The 16,053-nt window shown below is 42.5% G+C and overlaps 2 protein-coding genes across 3 annotated transcripts in view; both read left to right on the top strand.

Annotated features, from left to right (window-relative positions):
- Positions 1 to 995: 995 nt before the first annotated feature.
- Positions 996 to 14,146, top strand: Ltv1 (LTV1 ribosome biogenesis factor). The gene is made up of 11 exons (XM_028861332.2): positions 996 to 1,141; positions 1,996 to 2,127; positions 3,634 to 3,804; positions 6,765 to 6,852; positions 9,525 to 9,663; positions 10,159 to 10,411; positions 11,681 to 11,808; positions 12,595 to 12,734; positions 13,025 to 13,077; positions 13,443 to 13,643; positions 13,758 to 14,146. Exons 1-11 carry the CDS (start codon positions 1,139 to 1,141, stop codon positions 13,866 to 13,868), a joined length of 1,419 nt encoding a protein of 472 aa, XP_028717165.1. The 5' UTR covers positions 996 to 1,138; the 3' UTR covers positions 13,869 to 14,146.
- Positions 14,147 to 14,239: 93 nt separating this feature from the next.
- Zc2hc1b (zinc finger C2HC-type containing 1B) overlaps positions 14,240 to 16,053 on the top strand; it is a 52,608-nt gene continuing 50,794 nt past the window's right edge. For both annotated transcript variants that reach the window (XM_028861343.2, XM_037200313.1), the window contains exon 1: positions 14,240 to 14,787. In XM_028861343.2, the coding sequence (XP_028717176.1) occupies positions 14,760 to 14,787 (28 nt within the window). In that variant the 5' untranslated portion in view covers positions 14,240 to 14,759. The remainder of the gene's footprint in view (positions 14,788 to 16,053) is intronic.

The following is a 16,053-nucleotide window of genomic DNA, read 5'->3' as shown; positions in this document are numbered from 1 at the left end:
GAGACAATGTCTCAAAAAGAACCCCCTTGGGATTATTAGTTTTCATTTTAGAAAATATGCAATCGCCGGGCGGTGGTGGCGCATGCCTTTAATCTCAGCACTCGGGAGGCAGAGGCAGGCAGATCTCTGTGAGTTCAAGCAAGATCAGCCTGGGCTACAAAGTGAGTTCCAGGAAAGGCACAATGTTACACAGAGAAACCCTGTCTTGAAAAACCAAAAAAAAAAAGAAAGAAAGAAAGAAAGAAAGAGAGAGAGAGAGAGAGAGAAAGGAAGGAAGGAAGGGAGAGAGAGAGAGAGAGAGAGAGAGAGAGAGAGAGAGAGAGAGAAAGGAAAGAAAGAAGGAAGGAAGGAAGGAAGGAAGGAAGGAAAGAAAGAAAGAAAGAAAGAAAGAAAGAAAGAAAGAAAGAAAGAAAGAAAGAAAGAAAGAAAGAAAGAAAGAAAGAAAGAAAGAAAGAAAGAAAGGAAGAAAGGAAAATATGCAATCATGAGAGTTTCCGAATATACTTTACTACGTCAAAATGCCCCCTAAAACCAAGAGTCTTAGGGACTGTGTTAAAGGGACAGTGGGAGGTGGCCCATCAAAGGGTATAAAATGAAGACCCTGATGACTTCTGATTCTGCTTATCAAAGCTAGGCTTTGGTTGCATGTTGTTAGGCGACCTTCTCCTCTTGTTCTAGAAGCCCGGGAAGTGACCACTTTCCTTCTGAGAACTTGTACAAAGTTAGTTTTTGTTTTGTTCTCATCTCTGCTGGTAATAGGTAAGGAATAATCTTCAGCGATGACGTTTTAGTTCATCCTCCCCTGTGTTCCAGACCAGAAGTTGGCCTTCAGGTAGCCTTAGGGGTAGGTGGGCGTGTCCCGTCCAGCTCCAGGAGACCGCCTCTCAGGGAAGCCCCGCCCACTCGGGGGGAGCCCAGCTAGCCCCGCCTCCCGGGAGTTCCCGCGATCGTTGAGGCGACGCGGGCCACGCAACTTCCGGGTGCCGGCCCGGCAGCTCCTCGGCGATTGGTCCGTGACCACGCTGCGGTGTGACGTGCGGTCTCGGACTTGTGTACCCACGTGTGGCGCGGCCGGCGGGCACCGGGGAGCCGCGGACCGGCTTACGCGGTCCCGGAGACCGAGTTCCGAAGCCCCATCATGGTGAGAAAGCCGCGGTGGTCCCGGCGGGAGCCGGCGGCTCCCGGTTCTTTCTGTCTGGGTTTGCAGCTCTCGGCGGCTGGCTTGGCCACTGGCCGCGCGGCTGGGTGTCCTGAGAGCGGTCACCTTCCGAGCTCACCCCTGGGTGCACTTTGGAAGGAGACTTGAGATGGTTTCCCTTTCGCAGGACCCCGGGAGTTTATGGTTCTGACGGCTTAAAGTTAACTCAGTCCCTGTGACATTTACAGAAGCTCCGCCCCCCTGCTTCCGGGGTTAGGTCCCTTGGTTGGCATGTTGATTTGAAAACTCATTGCTGAAGAGTAAAAAAAAAAAAAAAAAAAAAAAAAAAAAAAAAAAAAAATGTATCAAGGAGTAATGAGTCTAAACTTTATTTGTCTGTGTCCTGGTTTTATTTACTAGTTAGTAGATGAAGTGTCTGTCTCCTCTACATTTTCTTGTGGTAGGCTACTTGTCTGGTTGGCTCAACTTTTCCGGGGGGAACCTTCCTAGAGCACTTATTACAAAGGATTTAAGGCATTTGTCCTCCACTATGTTTGATTTTTATTCACTAAAGTCATTAGTTTGATGACTTACTTGCTAAGAACGGATAGTTTCTCAGACAGTCCTACCCTCTGTTAGGTATCTCACAGAGTAGGTACCCAATCAGTGTTTGCTGGAGAGGTTTAAGTATGGTCTCTACAGAACACCCGGACTGTTGTTTGGCTTAGATATGCAGATTTGAAAACAAAACAAAACAAAACTGTTCACCCTTTACATACTTCCACAGGTACATGAACTTTTGGAATCGTTCCCTGTGTGGGGATCCTGTTTTGTTGACCTTTCCTGATTATTTGTAGCCTCACAGAAAGAAAAAGCCCTTTATAGAGAAGAAGAAAGCTGTGTCTTTCCACTTGGTCCACCGGAGCCAACGAGATCCTTTAGCAGCAGATGAAACTGCACCCCAGAGGGTACTGTTGCCCACCCAGAAGGTAGGTCCTGCCTTGTAGCCACAAAGTGTTTGGATGTATGGTAGTTTTGTAGTCCTGATGATGGAACTCAAGGGCTTTGTGCATGCCCAGAAAGCACTTCACCTCTGAACTATACCCCCCAATCTCTATGAGATTTTAATAATCAGTTGACACTCTCAGAATCTGGTCCCCTAAGAAATGAGCTGTGACTCAGATTCCAATCTATGTGCTGACGTTTGATCTTGTGTATTTATTTTGATTAAGAGGATAAAGCATCTTTGAGATTATTAAATAAAGAGATCTTACAGAATATTAGTAAAGTTCACTAGACTGCAGCCTGCAGTGCTGTGCAGTGTTATTTAGCCTATGGCCATATGCTCGGTCTCTGCTTTCTCTTGGGATTCTGCCAGGTTTCAGTAGTCTTCAGTTTGCATTTTTGCCTCCTGGTCACTTATCTGTTGAAATACAAAACATCTGAACTCATGAATTAGCTTTGGAAATCCTAAGGGAGCCTTGAAAAGGATGGTTTATGTTAGCATACACTTGTTGAAATGGGTGATATAAAAGTATTGAAGGATGCTGGAGGGATGGTTCGGTCTTAAGAGCACTTTCTTGCAGAGGACCCAGGGTCAGTTCCCGGCACCCATATGAAGACTCACAACCATCCCTAAAACCCTTCCAGGAGATCTGCCTTTTTCTGTCCTCTGCGTGTACCAGGCATCCAGACACTCATATAGTCAAAACACTCATTAAAACATTTATTTTCTTTCATGTTTTAAATATTAGGGGGCATTGGCCTTCGTTTAGCTTTTTATTAAAGCCACCCACACCCCACTCCCATGTACCACCAAAAAAGCTTTCTTTGCTTATAAATACAAGAAACTGCTGGGCAGTGGTGGCGCACACCTTTAATCCCAGCACTTGGGAGGCAGAGGCAGGCGGATCTCTGTGAGTGCAAGGCCAGCTTGGTCTACAGAGCAAGTTCCAAGAGAGGCTTCAAAGCTACATAGAGAAACCCTGTCTTGGAAAAAAAACAAAACAAAAAAAACCCAAGAAACTATACATACTCTCAAAGTCCCCCAGATCTTGGAAAAAAACAAAACAAAACAAAAAAAACCAAGAAACTATACATACTCTCAAAGTCCCCCAGATCTTTTCTTCCAACGCTCCAGCTGCATTTTTGAATATGCGTTTTATTTTAACCTGGAATTGTACTGTCTAGTTGAAGGAATTGTTTTCATTATCATTTTGTGTCTCATGTTTTACTTTGTCTTTTGAGACAAGGTCTTGCTTGCATTGTTCAGCCTTGTCTTGAACTCATGGGTTCAAATGGTCGGCCTCGGCCTGGCTTGATTCCATTCCCTTTTTTAATGTTATGTAGCACTTTGGTTTGGATGCTTTGTAGTTTTGTCAAGAATTGGTTGTGTGAGTCCTGCCAGCCAGTATTTGTATGCCCTCTAACGCCTGCTCTGTCAGGATCCTCATCTTACCCATGACAGGATCGCTAATTCCATCTTGTTACCCGAGGTAAATGATGAAGAAAGACGAGCAGAACAGAGGAAGTATGGGGTGTTCTTCGATGATGACTATGACTACCTGCAACACCTGAAGGAGCCATCGGGGCCCGCAGAGCTTATCCCCAGCACCGCCTTCAGCACCTACAACAGTGATGAGAGAGAAGAAACCTCGTTGTGTTCAGTAAGCTTTCTTGGCAGTTTAAATACAACTTTGTGCAGCAGTGAGTAAGGACGGTTTTAACTGTGGGGCAGTAAGTGGTGTCAGTATGAAGAATGCAGACATGCCATGGCTGCCTAAGATTGTATAGATGTGTGTATGTATATCTGAACCCTTCGGAAATCATAGGCCCCTTCTCTGGTGGGCAGGTGTCAAGATTAACAGCTTTTTGTTTGGAACTTTGAGTGGTCAGGCAGCATTTTCCATAAAAGAAAGGCAGAGGACATTCTGCATTCTGATTGTTTCCTGATCATAAACTGTTCTAGGTGTGAAATTTTGACATCTCTTAACACTTTTGTGGAAGCCGCGAGGTAATCATGGAGAGAACAGCATGAATGGGTTGTAATGAAATGACTGTTAATCTTCTCAACAAAAGGACAGGCCACTGTATTATACTTTACGCTGTAAATACAAACCAGCATGTTTATCTGCACCTAGTGCTACTCGTACAAGTGCCTGTTGTGTTCGGTACTCCCCTTTGCATGCTATTTTGTCTTTATTTAGTCACCTGGCCCTTTAAGAAGGAAAAGACTTTCATTGGGGTTATCAACCAAACAGGAGAGATGGCGGGGGTCAGGGGAGGGTTGGGGAGGACCCTAATTTTTCTTCTATTTCCGAATCCTCTCAAGGCCTGGGCATTTCTTTCCTCAGAAGACAAGACCTTAACTCACCCAGGGCAAAGTGCATTGCTGAGGAGATGAAAGAGTCAGGTTTCAGGGCATTGTCCTGAAGAAAGACAATAACCACAGCTCCTCAATTCCTTTTCTCTTGTAAGGCCCCACATGGCACCACCACAGAACCAGCTTCTCTTGTCCCTCCCCTAGGCTGTCAAATCAGTAGCAGGGTTCTTACTGCTCATTCCCTTTTGTGTCCCACCAAGGGAGAAGAAGCTGTCCTGCTTTCTCTTCCTGGGAAGACAGGTTTTAGTGAAGTCATAGCATTGGTCAACATGAATTCTACACAACAGAGAAAGGCTAGATTTTAATCCTTTTGTTTGTTTGTTTGTTTGTTTGTTTTTCAAGACAGTAGCTTTGCGCCTTTCCTGGAACTCACTGGAGCCCAGGCTGGCCCCGAACTCACAGAGATCCGCCTGTCTCTGCCTCCCGAGTGCTGGTATTAAAGGCGGTGTGCGCCACCACCGCCCGGCTCTAGCTTTTAATCCTTAATTCATTTAGGGGGAGAGTAATTACTATTTTTTTTTTAAACAAATTAAGGCTATCTATCTAGTGGGCCATTCGTTTGTGTTTGTGTAGACAGAGAATAACATTATTTGAAAACAAAGGCGTCATTTGATACACATGTAAAGATGCCGTATTGCCATATAGTACATGGCAACCTACAAAGAAATGGCTTGGGTGCCATGGAGTTTGCTGTAAAAATGGTGCTTAAAGCCCTTTTTAAGTTGAAATTTGTCAGAAGAATTGACCACAGCATAGGAACAGAGTGGATTGAATGCAGTGCAGAGCGGTGGTGTACACGTGACTGCCTGAGCTCGTCTTGATCTCCAGTGACAGCGTACTTGGGAGTTACTACAACTGTTACAATAAACATACCTATATAGAAAGGAAAGTGATCATTATTGAAACTGTCATTCATTTGATTCTGTGACTACTTTTCAAGACTTGGAAAAAATCCCATGGGTAAATTTAGTAAATCCTCTTTAGTGTCAGAATTTTAAGAGGAATAACTGAGAATAAATCTAAAACATATATTAATTGTTTTAACCATTTTCTTAATAATTTTGTTGTTGATTAGGACAAGATATTGAATACTCTGTTCAAAGTAACAGAAAACCCCAATTCAGACTTGTTTTAAAAATAATAAATGGTTGGTGTGGTGGCACATGCCTACATTCCCAGGATTCAGAAGGTAGAGGCAAGAGGATCTCTGAGTTTGGGGTCAGTCTGGTCTACACACTGAGTTCCTAGCCAGCAGCAAGTTAAGACAGCAAGAGAGGCTGTGCCATTCCTGGACCATGGGATGTTATCACTAGTGTAAAGAGAAAAAAAAATGCATTAGTTTTGATACTCCAGGCAGGTAGAGTTGTAAAGTGTGTTGAGTGTGGACTGATCTCAGGCATTAACTCTTCATTTTTTGAGCTTCTGTTTTTCACAGAAATGTTCATGCTAACAGTTTGGAGATTAAGTGGAATCGTATACAAGGACAGTATGAAATATTTGAAAGGTCCCAGTTAGGGTGATGCTGGAGTGTTGAGAATGTGTGCTAGTACATGGGTTAGAGATCCAAGGATGTAATGGTAACAGCCTCCTGAGACTCTTAACAAGTCACTACAAACAGTGATTTACAGCAGAAGTCTGGAGGCCAGAAGTCTGAAACCAAGTTCTTGACAGGCTCAGTTCCTTTTTGGGGACTCAAGGAGATTGTGTCGTTACTCATCTAACTCTTACTTCCAAAGCTTGTCAGCACTCTGTCTCCAGAGTTCCCTGACCTGTGGGTGCTCCACTCCAGTCTACATATCTCCATCTCCACACCTCATGAACCCCTTTATGTAAGGGCAAGCCGACCACTGAACTCTGTTTGAGATCAAGGGAATACAAATGGTTGTGGCCTTCTTGCTGACAGAAGACCTAAGGTAGTAAAGGTCCTCACATAGAATGTGTGAGACACCTATCCCACTGACCTTCAGAGCAGATCACTATGAACTTGTTACTCCTTAGTCAAATGAATGGCTGAATCTATTCATGAGGACAGCTGATCAGCTGTTAAGGTCCATATGATCTCAACCTTAATGTTATAAGTAATGAGTAAATTGCATTATTTCATAGGGAATAAACCAAAGCAAACCTTATTTCAGGTATGGTCACAGCCTGAGGCTGAGTGGATATGAATTTTGGAAGGATGCTTTTCAACCCAGTACAATGGCTGGGCAGTATTTGCTAAATAACCCTCATTTCCTTTTTAAGAGCACTGGAATTAAGTTACCTTCATCAGTGTTTGCATCAGAGTTTGAGGAAGATGTTGGATTGTTAAACAAAGCAGCTCCAGTTTCAGGTGAGTTTTAACTTTTTTTTTAACATTTATTTTGTCATTGGAAAATTTCATACATGAGTACCATATTTACATGATTTCCATCCCACACATTCTCTTCCCCTGCATCCTCCCCTCTCTCTCAACTTCATGACTGCTTTAAGTATTGTTCATAATGTGTATATATAAATACAGCCTGCTGGGTCCATTTAATGTTGTTCATAATGTGTGTTTAGGGATGACCATTTGGGATTGGGTAACCTATCGAAGGTTGTCCCTGGAGGAGACCAGTTCTCTCTCATTGTCTGTCACTTGTAACTTTTGATCTAGGTGTGGGGGCTTTGTGTAATTCCTCTGTCCACCCATCTACATTGGAGTGTCAACTGGTGTTCTCTTCGTATGGATCTTGTTTAGGTGGCAGTATGGTTAAGATTCCATGGGTGCAACTCCCGTTGTATAGAAGATCTATCTTGTAACAGACATCTTGGACCTCTGGCTCTTAAAATCTTTCCACTCCCCTTCATGATGTTTCTTGAGCCTTAGTTGTAGGGGTTGTGTTGTAGATCTACTAGTTGGGTCCAGCCACCCCACAGTCAGTTGTTGTCTACGTCTACAGTTGTGGTTTTCTGTGTTGGTCTCTTGTCTGCTGCAGTAAGAGGCCTCTTTGGTGAGGGGTGGGAGCTGCATCTATCTGTGGATTTAAGAATGGGTATTTACAATGCAGTTGTAATGCAGTTGGGAATTATACTGGTTTAGGAATGTGGAAGTAATAGGTTCTCTTCTGGGGTCTGTGACCTCAGCAGTCATAGGTAATTGGCTAGGCTTACAGTACTAGACATAAATTTTCTCCTTTTAAAGTGTGTCTTAAGTCTAGTTGGTTGGCTATTGGTTACCCAAAAATACAAGTATCACTACTGCATCATTGGGTATATCTTGCTCTGCTGGTCATTGTGGTTGTAGTTCATGGTAGCTCAGCTAATAAAGGCTGAGGCTCACAGCCAAAAGGAAAAAATTTAACTTCTTTAAGCCGGGCGGTGGTGGCGCACGCCTTTAATCCCAGCACTCAGGAGGCAGAGCCAGGCGGATCTCTGTGAGTTCGAGGCCAGCCTGGGCTACCAAGTGAGCTCCAGGAAAAGCGCAAAGCTACACAGAGAAACCCTGTCTCGAAAAAAACAAAAAAAAAAAACAAAAAAAAAAAATTTAACTTCTTTAAGTTTTCATTTGAGTAAATTTGTGTTTTGCAAAAAGAAACACAAGGATGTAGGATTTTTCCATTGACAGTGGAGAGTTTATTGAAACAATAAAGATAAATGTAGAATTCACATAATAGAATATGAAGAGAGTGCATGGCCAGCAGTGTTTTGTATTATGCACCAAATTCTTATGTCTTTATAGATCTCATTTGGAAAAAAATGTGAGAATCTAGTAAGGGAAGTTTAATGTTTATATGCTCTCTTACGAAGATAATAGGAATGATCATTATTCTTTATCATTTTGAACAATGCCATATAAGTATTTCGAAGAAATCTATTGTATGATTCACTCAAGATAAACTGAAGAAGTATTTTTAAAAAAAAAAAAAACTTGCAGTACCGCTACTGTAGTAAGTTAAAACAAAGGTTGACAGAAGTAGTTGGTATTTTTTCCTAAGTTAAACAACACTTGCCCTTAGAACATTGTTACAATAATTTACTTTACAGGGTGGTCGTTGTATAGTAGAGTCTTAAGTTAAACCACAATAAAACACAACCTGAGAGACTTTCTGTCTGTAGGAAAGAAACTACATGGGGTGTTAACACTTGGGACACAGGAGAATAAATGCAAGGAGCACCAGGCCTGGCCTGGGAAGCTGGGCAAAGCTTTCAAGAGAATAGCAGGGTTGATTTGCTGCTTTGGGGTTGTTTGTTCAGAAGGGCTCTGTGAACGGGTCCAGTTGCTTTCTTTAGAAGGCAGGTGGAAGGAAGGGGAGAAGGCTGGGAAAGAAGGTCTTCCAGACAGCACTGACTGCATACACACTGCGGGAATGTAGTACCAGACAGTGTGTCCATTTCAGCATCCCAGGAGAGCAGGAAAAGATGAAGAGAAATGCAGCTGCAGAGTGGGGAGGCCAGCGTAGCAGACCTCATTGGCAGCCTTGTCAAAGAAAGGTTTGAACTGGAGACATTTGCTTGAGTTCATTTTATTAAATAAGATCACAAAGCTGAAGAAACCAGCTGGGGGTTATTAAAACTGTGTGGTTCAAATTTGTGGAAGCACAAAAGTCACCAAACACTTATTTTTAATAAATGAATTTGAAACCTGGATTCTTTCTGCTGGTGAAAATTTAGGAGTTTTGCTAAAAAAATTTAATAGAATAGATTGATAATGGAAGTGCTTTTACTAGTGAATATTGATGAAGAATGGGTTTTTTCCTTCTATCTAAACTGTACTTAAAAGTTTTTAGTCTTTCTTTTATCTGAAGTATATAAGTAGATCAGATTGTATAAAATCTATATAGACCCAGCTTTCTTGGTTCACTCCTTACCCCCCTGTGGGAGAGTGCAGGGACCTGAAGTTTCTGTTCTGTTTTCTTTGCCACAATGGTTGCATGTAGTCGAGGCTGGGGTCAGACCCACGGTGAAGCTGAGGTAGACCTTGAACTCCTGAATGCTGGGATTCAAGATACATATTTTGCTCCCTTTCTCTTGTCCTTTCAGGACCTCGACTGGATTTTGATCCTGATATTGTTGCTGCTCTTGATGATGATTTTGACTTTGACGATCCAGATAACCTCCTTGAAGATGACTTTATTCTTCAGGCTAATCAGCCAACAGGAGAAGAGGGAATGGATTTGCCGTATGTGTGGTGCTTCTGTTGAGGGAGGGTAGCCACAGTCTAGGAGTTAAGAGTTTTAAGAACATGTGGCCCAGCCGGGCGGTGGTGGCGCACGCCTTTAATTCCAGCACTCGGGAGGCAGAGCCAGGCGGATCTCTGTGAGTTCGAGGCTAGCCTGGACTACCAAGTGAGTTCCAGGAAAAGGCGCAAAGCTATACAGAGAAACCCTGTCTCGAAAAACCAAAAAAAAAAAAAAAAAAAAAGGAACATGTGGCCTGAGATATAGCTGTATAGAGCGGAAAATAATTGAATTTGAGACATACTCTCAGTAAGTGGTGTTAAAATCCCAGAATCCTGGTGGCTGGTTGCTTTACCTGCCGTGCCAGATTAGTCCAGTACCATTTCTAGTTCCGCTTCCTCTAGAGCCAGCCCTCAGCAGTGGCCTCTGGGCTTGTGTGAAGTTGCTGTCGGTGTTTCAGGGGTCTTGACAGCTGACTTGTGACCTATTGGCTCTAGGGAATCTGCGGGTGAAGATGACAATGAATGGGAAGATGTGGACAGTGAGGAAGGCAGCGGTGATGACTGTAGCTCAGCAGGCCCACTGTCAGAAGCAGGGGACAGATCTGTCCCTGCGTCACCTCAGGAAGCCATCAAAAAACACCTATTTTGGGAAGAGGAAACTAAAAGCCGTTTCACAGAGTATTCTATGACCTCCTCAGTCATGAGGAGAAATGAGCAGCTGACGCTACATGATGAGAGGTTCGAGAAGGTAAGATCCCTGAGAAACACCACTGAGTTCTGTCTCCCTGTGCAAAAGAAAGATTGGAGCCAGAGTTAAGCCTTTCAGGAACTGCCTGTCCCATTAAGACTGATCAGAGCTGCACCCTGGTCTGGATTCTGGAAAGAGCCTGTATAGGGCCCAAAAGTTGAATGGTCAAACATCCTAACATCTCTTTCTGATATTTGCATATGACCATAATTGGCAGACTTTTGCTATTTTCCTAAGAGTTGCCTGGCTTAGCATCAACAAAATTCCATTATCTTAGTTCTTTATATATAACTAACACTAAACAAAAAATTAGACTGTGAGATACTTTAAAACCTGATGTATAGCAGTTTTGATGCCTGTGACAGGCCAGCTCTGGTTTACAGCACAGTGTGGACTATCCACACAGGTTCTCTCACCTATTCTATCTCTAATGTGCTGATTTATGTACATCATCTACAAGTTTGTATTGGGTTAGGGTGTGGTTTCTCCACGGGCAGAGATTCTCAAGTGTACATCCAAGTCCCTAAAGCAGTAGTGTCTGGCATGTGGTAGGACTTGAAGTGTTCTTGTCAGTAGTGAGCAAATGAAGGAGTGCTTTCAAGATTACAGAATGTACAAGTTTGCTAAAGTATCACAAAACTGTTCTCTTCTTGTCAAGAGGGGTCCACTGTTCAGTACAAACACCTCACTCATCAAGATGGAAGGATAATGCATAACAGTGCTAACAGCATCTGAACAAGAGTAGAATTTATACAGTAGGCTCCCTCAACAGCGTGATCCTTGAGTCTGCATCTCTGAGGGATGCAAAATTATCTTTAAAGTGTTCTGAGGCAAAGATCTCTGCATAGCATTTTACTTTCCAATCTGAGTAGAATAACTACTTTTTATTTTAATGTTAAATAGAAAGCTGTTTTCAGACTAATTGTGTGTCTCTGAAAATATGTCGTCTGTGGAGTTGGAAGTCCATGCTGCTTTTGCAGAGGATCTGAGTTCGGATCCTAGTTCTAGAGGATCCTGGGCCCATTTCTGGCCTCTGAATGTACAGGTCCGAGTGTATACATGCAGTTACTAATGAACATAAAAATAAATCTTGAAAACAATATCTTCTATGCCATTGTCAGTGGTGCTTCCTCTCTGCTGATATAGTAATGATAGCTGGGAACTTCTTGTAGTGCTGGAATACTATGTAGGAGTCGGGTTAATATAAAAAATACATAGTTAATTCCTGGTATGTTTTTCATGGCATCCTTTTTGTTGTTTGTATTCAAGTTTTATGAACAATATGATGATGTTGAAATTGGAGCTCTGGATAACGCAGAACTGGAAGGTTCCATTCAAGTAGACAGCAGTCGGTTGCAGGAAGTTTTGAATGACTACTATAAGGAGAAGGCAGAGAAGTATGACAGCTCTTCCTTCTTGAGCTGCTTTGTTTTCCTACCTTCAAGTGACTGTTGGGGGGAGTCAAAGTCTAACTGACTGACTTGAGCTCATGGTGTAGTAGCTAAGGTTAAAGTGGGAAATAAGGTACAAAGAGACATTGGAGTCAGGAAATAACAAGGGCTTCTGGCCTTAGGCTGAAGAGTCATAACTTAGAAGTGTCTGCTTTCTTCTTTTTTCTGAAATGGTGGGTGTTCCGAAAAGTGAATAGTTATGGCTAATAGATAAGCTTTCCTTCAGTGGATTAGCAGAGCTCACCAGTGAAGTATTTGCTCAGTCAGCGTCTATATCAAAGTGCCTCTTATCTGAGAGAAGCTGATGTATTAAAATTTGCTAACAGGTCTTGTACCATGAAACACTGCAGCATGCAGATCCCACAGCATGCAAGGCGCCATAGGATTTAAGTGAATTCTCCGCATACTTTGGAGAGATAGATGAGCAGCTGGTGTTCATCTTAGGGAATCTGCCATCTTGTGTGATGTGGAACCATGTACAGATACAGCTAGATTTGATGTGCCTGTCAGCAGAGCAAATGAATGTGCAAACCCTGGGAGAGTGGAGCAGGACTGGGTAGATGTGCAAACCCTGGGAGAGTGGAGCAGGACTGGGTATGGTGACATGTACCAGGAGCATGAGAAGCACAGGAGTAGGATTTAAAATTGCTCTTGTCTCTGGAGCTGTTTTAGTGACATGCGATTTAATGTTTTCTTTATCATGTTTCCATTTTATAAAATGCACAAAAAAAGTTGTGTAAAATTGAATACTCTTGAGCCTTTTGAGGATCAAGATCTGCCAACAAACGAGCTTGATGAATCTGAAGAGGAAGAGATTGTTTCTGTAGTTCTTCAGGAAGCCAAAGAGAAGTGGGATTGCGAATCCATTTGTAGTAAGTAGCTTATTGTCCACTCAGCTGCTAAAAGTATGAAAGTAATTTAAAGTGTGTGGGAAAGTAGATATATTTTAGTAGAAGTTCAACTCTTACGGAATTTGTGAGAAAGGCTTAGAAAAAATACGACTGTTCTGCTATTGAGTTGTAAATAATTTCAAAATGGTTTTCAGAGAGGCTCTAAAGTGATTTTGCACTATAAAAACACTGAGACTGGGCACGTGGTGTGAACTGTGTGGTGCTTTTGCTGAACTTACAGTGTACTTAAGTGACACATGATCTTCTTCCAGGTACATACTCCAATTTGTACAACCATCCACAGCTTATCAGATATGAACCAAAGGTAAGTACTGACATCTGGAGCTTGTTAGAGTACCATTTTCAGGGCTGGAGAGGTAGTGCAACAGTTGAGATCACTGCCTGCTCATTCAGAGGACCCAGCTTGGTTCACAGCACACACATTAGGTGGTAACTCCAGCTCAAAGGATCTGATACCCTCTTCTGGCCTCCAGAGGCACCCATACATATGGCATATACTCATGCAGATACCCACTTAGAAATAAAAGTTTATCCTTAATGCTCTTTTCTTGCAGTGAGTAATCCTTTGTTGGTGGCATTGCCATTAGGAAAAGCACCAACAGTGTATCATTAGTGAGCTGTTTTGAATAGGAATGGCAAATAACTAGTGCTCTTTTTTCTTTGCTTCAGCCCAAACAAATCCACCTATCTTCTAAAACGGGAATACCTCTCAATGTCTTACCTAAGAAAGGACTCACAGCAAAGCAGGTTGAACGCATGCAGATGATCAATAGCAGTGATCTACCCAAAGTGTCAACCCAGCCACGTCCCCACAACGAAAGCAAAGAGGATAGAAGAGCCAGAAAGCAAGCCATAAGAGAGGAGCGGAAGGTAACTGCCCTCTGATGTGGGCTTGTAGAGAGCTGCTGGGAGGGCATGGTGGAAGTGCTCTTTCGTGGACAGTCAGTCTGTATACACGTGTAACCTGGGGATCCTCTCGTACAGGAACGAAGAGTTGAAAAGAAAGCTAACAAACTAGCATTCAAACTGGAGAAAAGAAGGCAAGAAAAGGAGCTGCTGAACTTGAAGAAAAACATTGAGGGTCTAAAGCTGTAGGTGTGGAACATTCAGTATAAGTTATATTTCCGTTTCTTCATTATGCTCCATAATTAATCAGGATCTTAAGAGAGATAAACTTGTCCCTATCATTTTTATATGCAAATAGCTGAGAAAAGTAGAATATTTGTATTTTTATTCAAATGAGGTTCTTTTGTCAGCTACCTTGTAACTATTATAATGTTTTGAGTTTATTGTAAGCTTATATTTCCTCTGAAATAAGTGACTTCATGAAGGTAAAATGTTTGGCTAAATTAAAGGAAAATGTCTTTATAACATGCACGGAATTAGTGTGTTCATTTATTTGTATGGTTGTCAGAGTTGTTCTTTGCAGATGTTCTCAAATATTTCTTTGAAACCTCTCCACGCCTTCTCAGGAATTACATGGTTTAATTTGCCGTCTGTAGAGGAGTGGTCTGGTTAAGCTCAGTTTTGAAATGCTGAGTTTATTCTCAGTGGTGAGAAGACTGTTCCTGAGAAGATTCCACGGGTAAGAGCTGATTTTCCCGTGTCCACAAAACGACCCTTTCAAAAGGACTGTGAAGATGAACACTGCAGTTGTGGTTGGGATTTCCTGCCCTGGGAGCAGATGGCTTTTTCCCTTTGGGATTTAGGAACAGCATAGCTGGAGCGATCAGGAATACTTACTTCATTGTAACCTAGAAAGTTTGTTGTTTAATGTTTGGAACTGTCCACAACTTATTAAAATACATACTCAGAAGTGTCCAGGTTTTGATGAGTTGTTCCTGTTTGGACATCTAGAGACTGATTCAAGGCTTAGGCAATGACTCCATCATAATGTTCATTATTTGGTCAACTGTGACTTCTCACTGACCTTTGCCCATTTGCCCCTGACCAGTGTGGACACTGTTGGTCAGAGGGAAGAACAAAATGGCTGAGGCAAGGCCAGCTGTGGCAGGTGAGCTGCACTTGATGGCTAGATTTTTACAAGTCTTACCACCTGTTAGTTCATTAAGTCTTGCCCACGGCTGATGGGTATCACCTTGTTCTAAGTTTTATTCATTTAAATCCAAATTACTGTATTTCTTTTAGAGTTGTGAAAAACTCCAAAATTGTATTCTATTAAAACGTAACAACCAAAAGTAAAAATAAAAAGGTGCATACGGTTTGTCATTGAGGAAATGTAGCATTACTGAGTGTGTGCTTAAATGCCAACCTGAAGAAACAGAGTTAGTTGATGTTTGATGTGAATATTGGGAATAAAAATCCTAAATGGATGGACCATTTATCATGTTGACCATCTCCACAGAAGAGTCTCCAAGCCTTCAAGAGTCTTGGGCACAGGATGTCACTCTGGTGTGGTCCTCTTCAAATTCATCTCTTATAAACAAGAAAATGCAACTCAGCTTTCAGTCTTGAGATGGCATGTTGCTATGGGGGCTGATGAATTTATAAGCTTAAAGACTGTAATTCTATTCCGGAGAACAGTTCTGTGGTGACTTTAATGAATTACTAGGATTTTTTAGCAAATTCTCCGTACACACCCCAGACCTGAGAACCACCCCCTCCCCCAAACACACCCCCAACTCCTCAGTTTTTAGTTCTCTGTAAACCCGGTGTTGAAAACTGAACATATCAGCTCCATGCTGCATGATAGGAGTTCACAGAGATAAGAGGGATTTTGCCTTCAAGAACTACTTGGTTGGAGACAGTTCAGAAGCACAGATAAGTGCTGATGCCATCATTGTGACAAGCACCACTTGTGATGAGGACCTGCATACTCACTGCTCCCCTGAAGTCTTTAGATAAGCCTTCAAGGTTGCTCAGTTGTTGCCTTCCTTCGATGATTTTCAGAGTATGTGTTTTAAAAGCACATCCGCCTCCCTGGCACTCCCTCTTCCCCTGCTCTGTGCTCTCTGTAGCACTGGCATACAAGGCTGCTTCTTAGGATCCTCTCTGACTAGGGAAAGGTTGGAGAGCAAAACCTTTTGTTTACCACTTTACCCTGCTGGCCACGCTAGCGCCTGGAATTTAGTGAATAGTGTTAAAGGGCATAGGAATGGATGGGTACATGGTAAGATAGTTCATAAAAGAACGGCTTAAACTTGGGCCAGTACAATGATACATTCATAAGAGTAAGCAAGGAGAAACCATCCCAAGTGGGCATTGAGAAATCTACTTTTGGTTATTGTATGTGTAGATGCACATGCCACTGTGCACATGG

Source organism: Peromyscus leucopus, chromosome 8a, assembly GCF_004664715.2.
Source record: "Peromyscus leucopus breed LL Stock chromosome 8a, UCI_PerLeu_2.1, whole genome shotgun sequence".
Lineage (NCBI taxonomy): Eukaryota > Metazoa > Chordata > Mammalia > Rodentia > Cricetidae > Peromyscus > Peromyscus leucopus.
Note: the sequence above shows the minus strand (reverse complement) of the source record. Positions and strands in the feature narration are given on the sequence as shown.

Bases quoted from the DNA above. Each gene is read 5' to 3' on its own strand.
- Ltv1 (XM_028861332.2), top strand. The intron at 6,853-9,524 runs GTGAGTTTTAAC...TTGTCCTTTCAG, and splicing joins CAAAGCAGCTCCAGTTTCAG to GACCTCGACTGGATTTTGAT. The intron at 12,735-13,024 runs GTAAGTAGCTTA...ATCTTCTTCCAG, and splicing joins GGATTGCGAATCCATTTGTA to GTACATACTCCAATTTGTAC.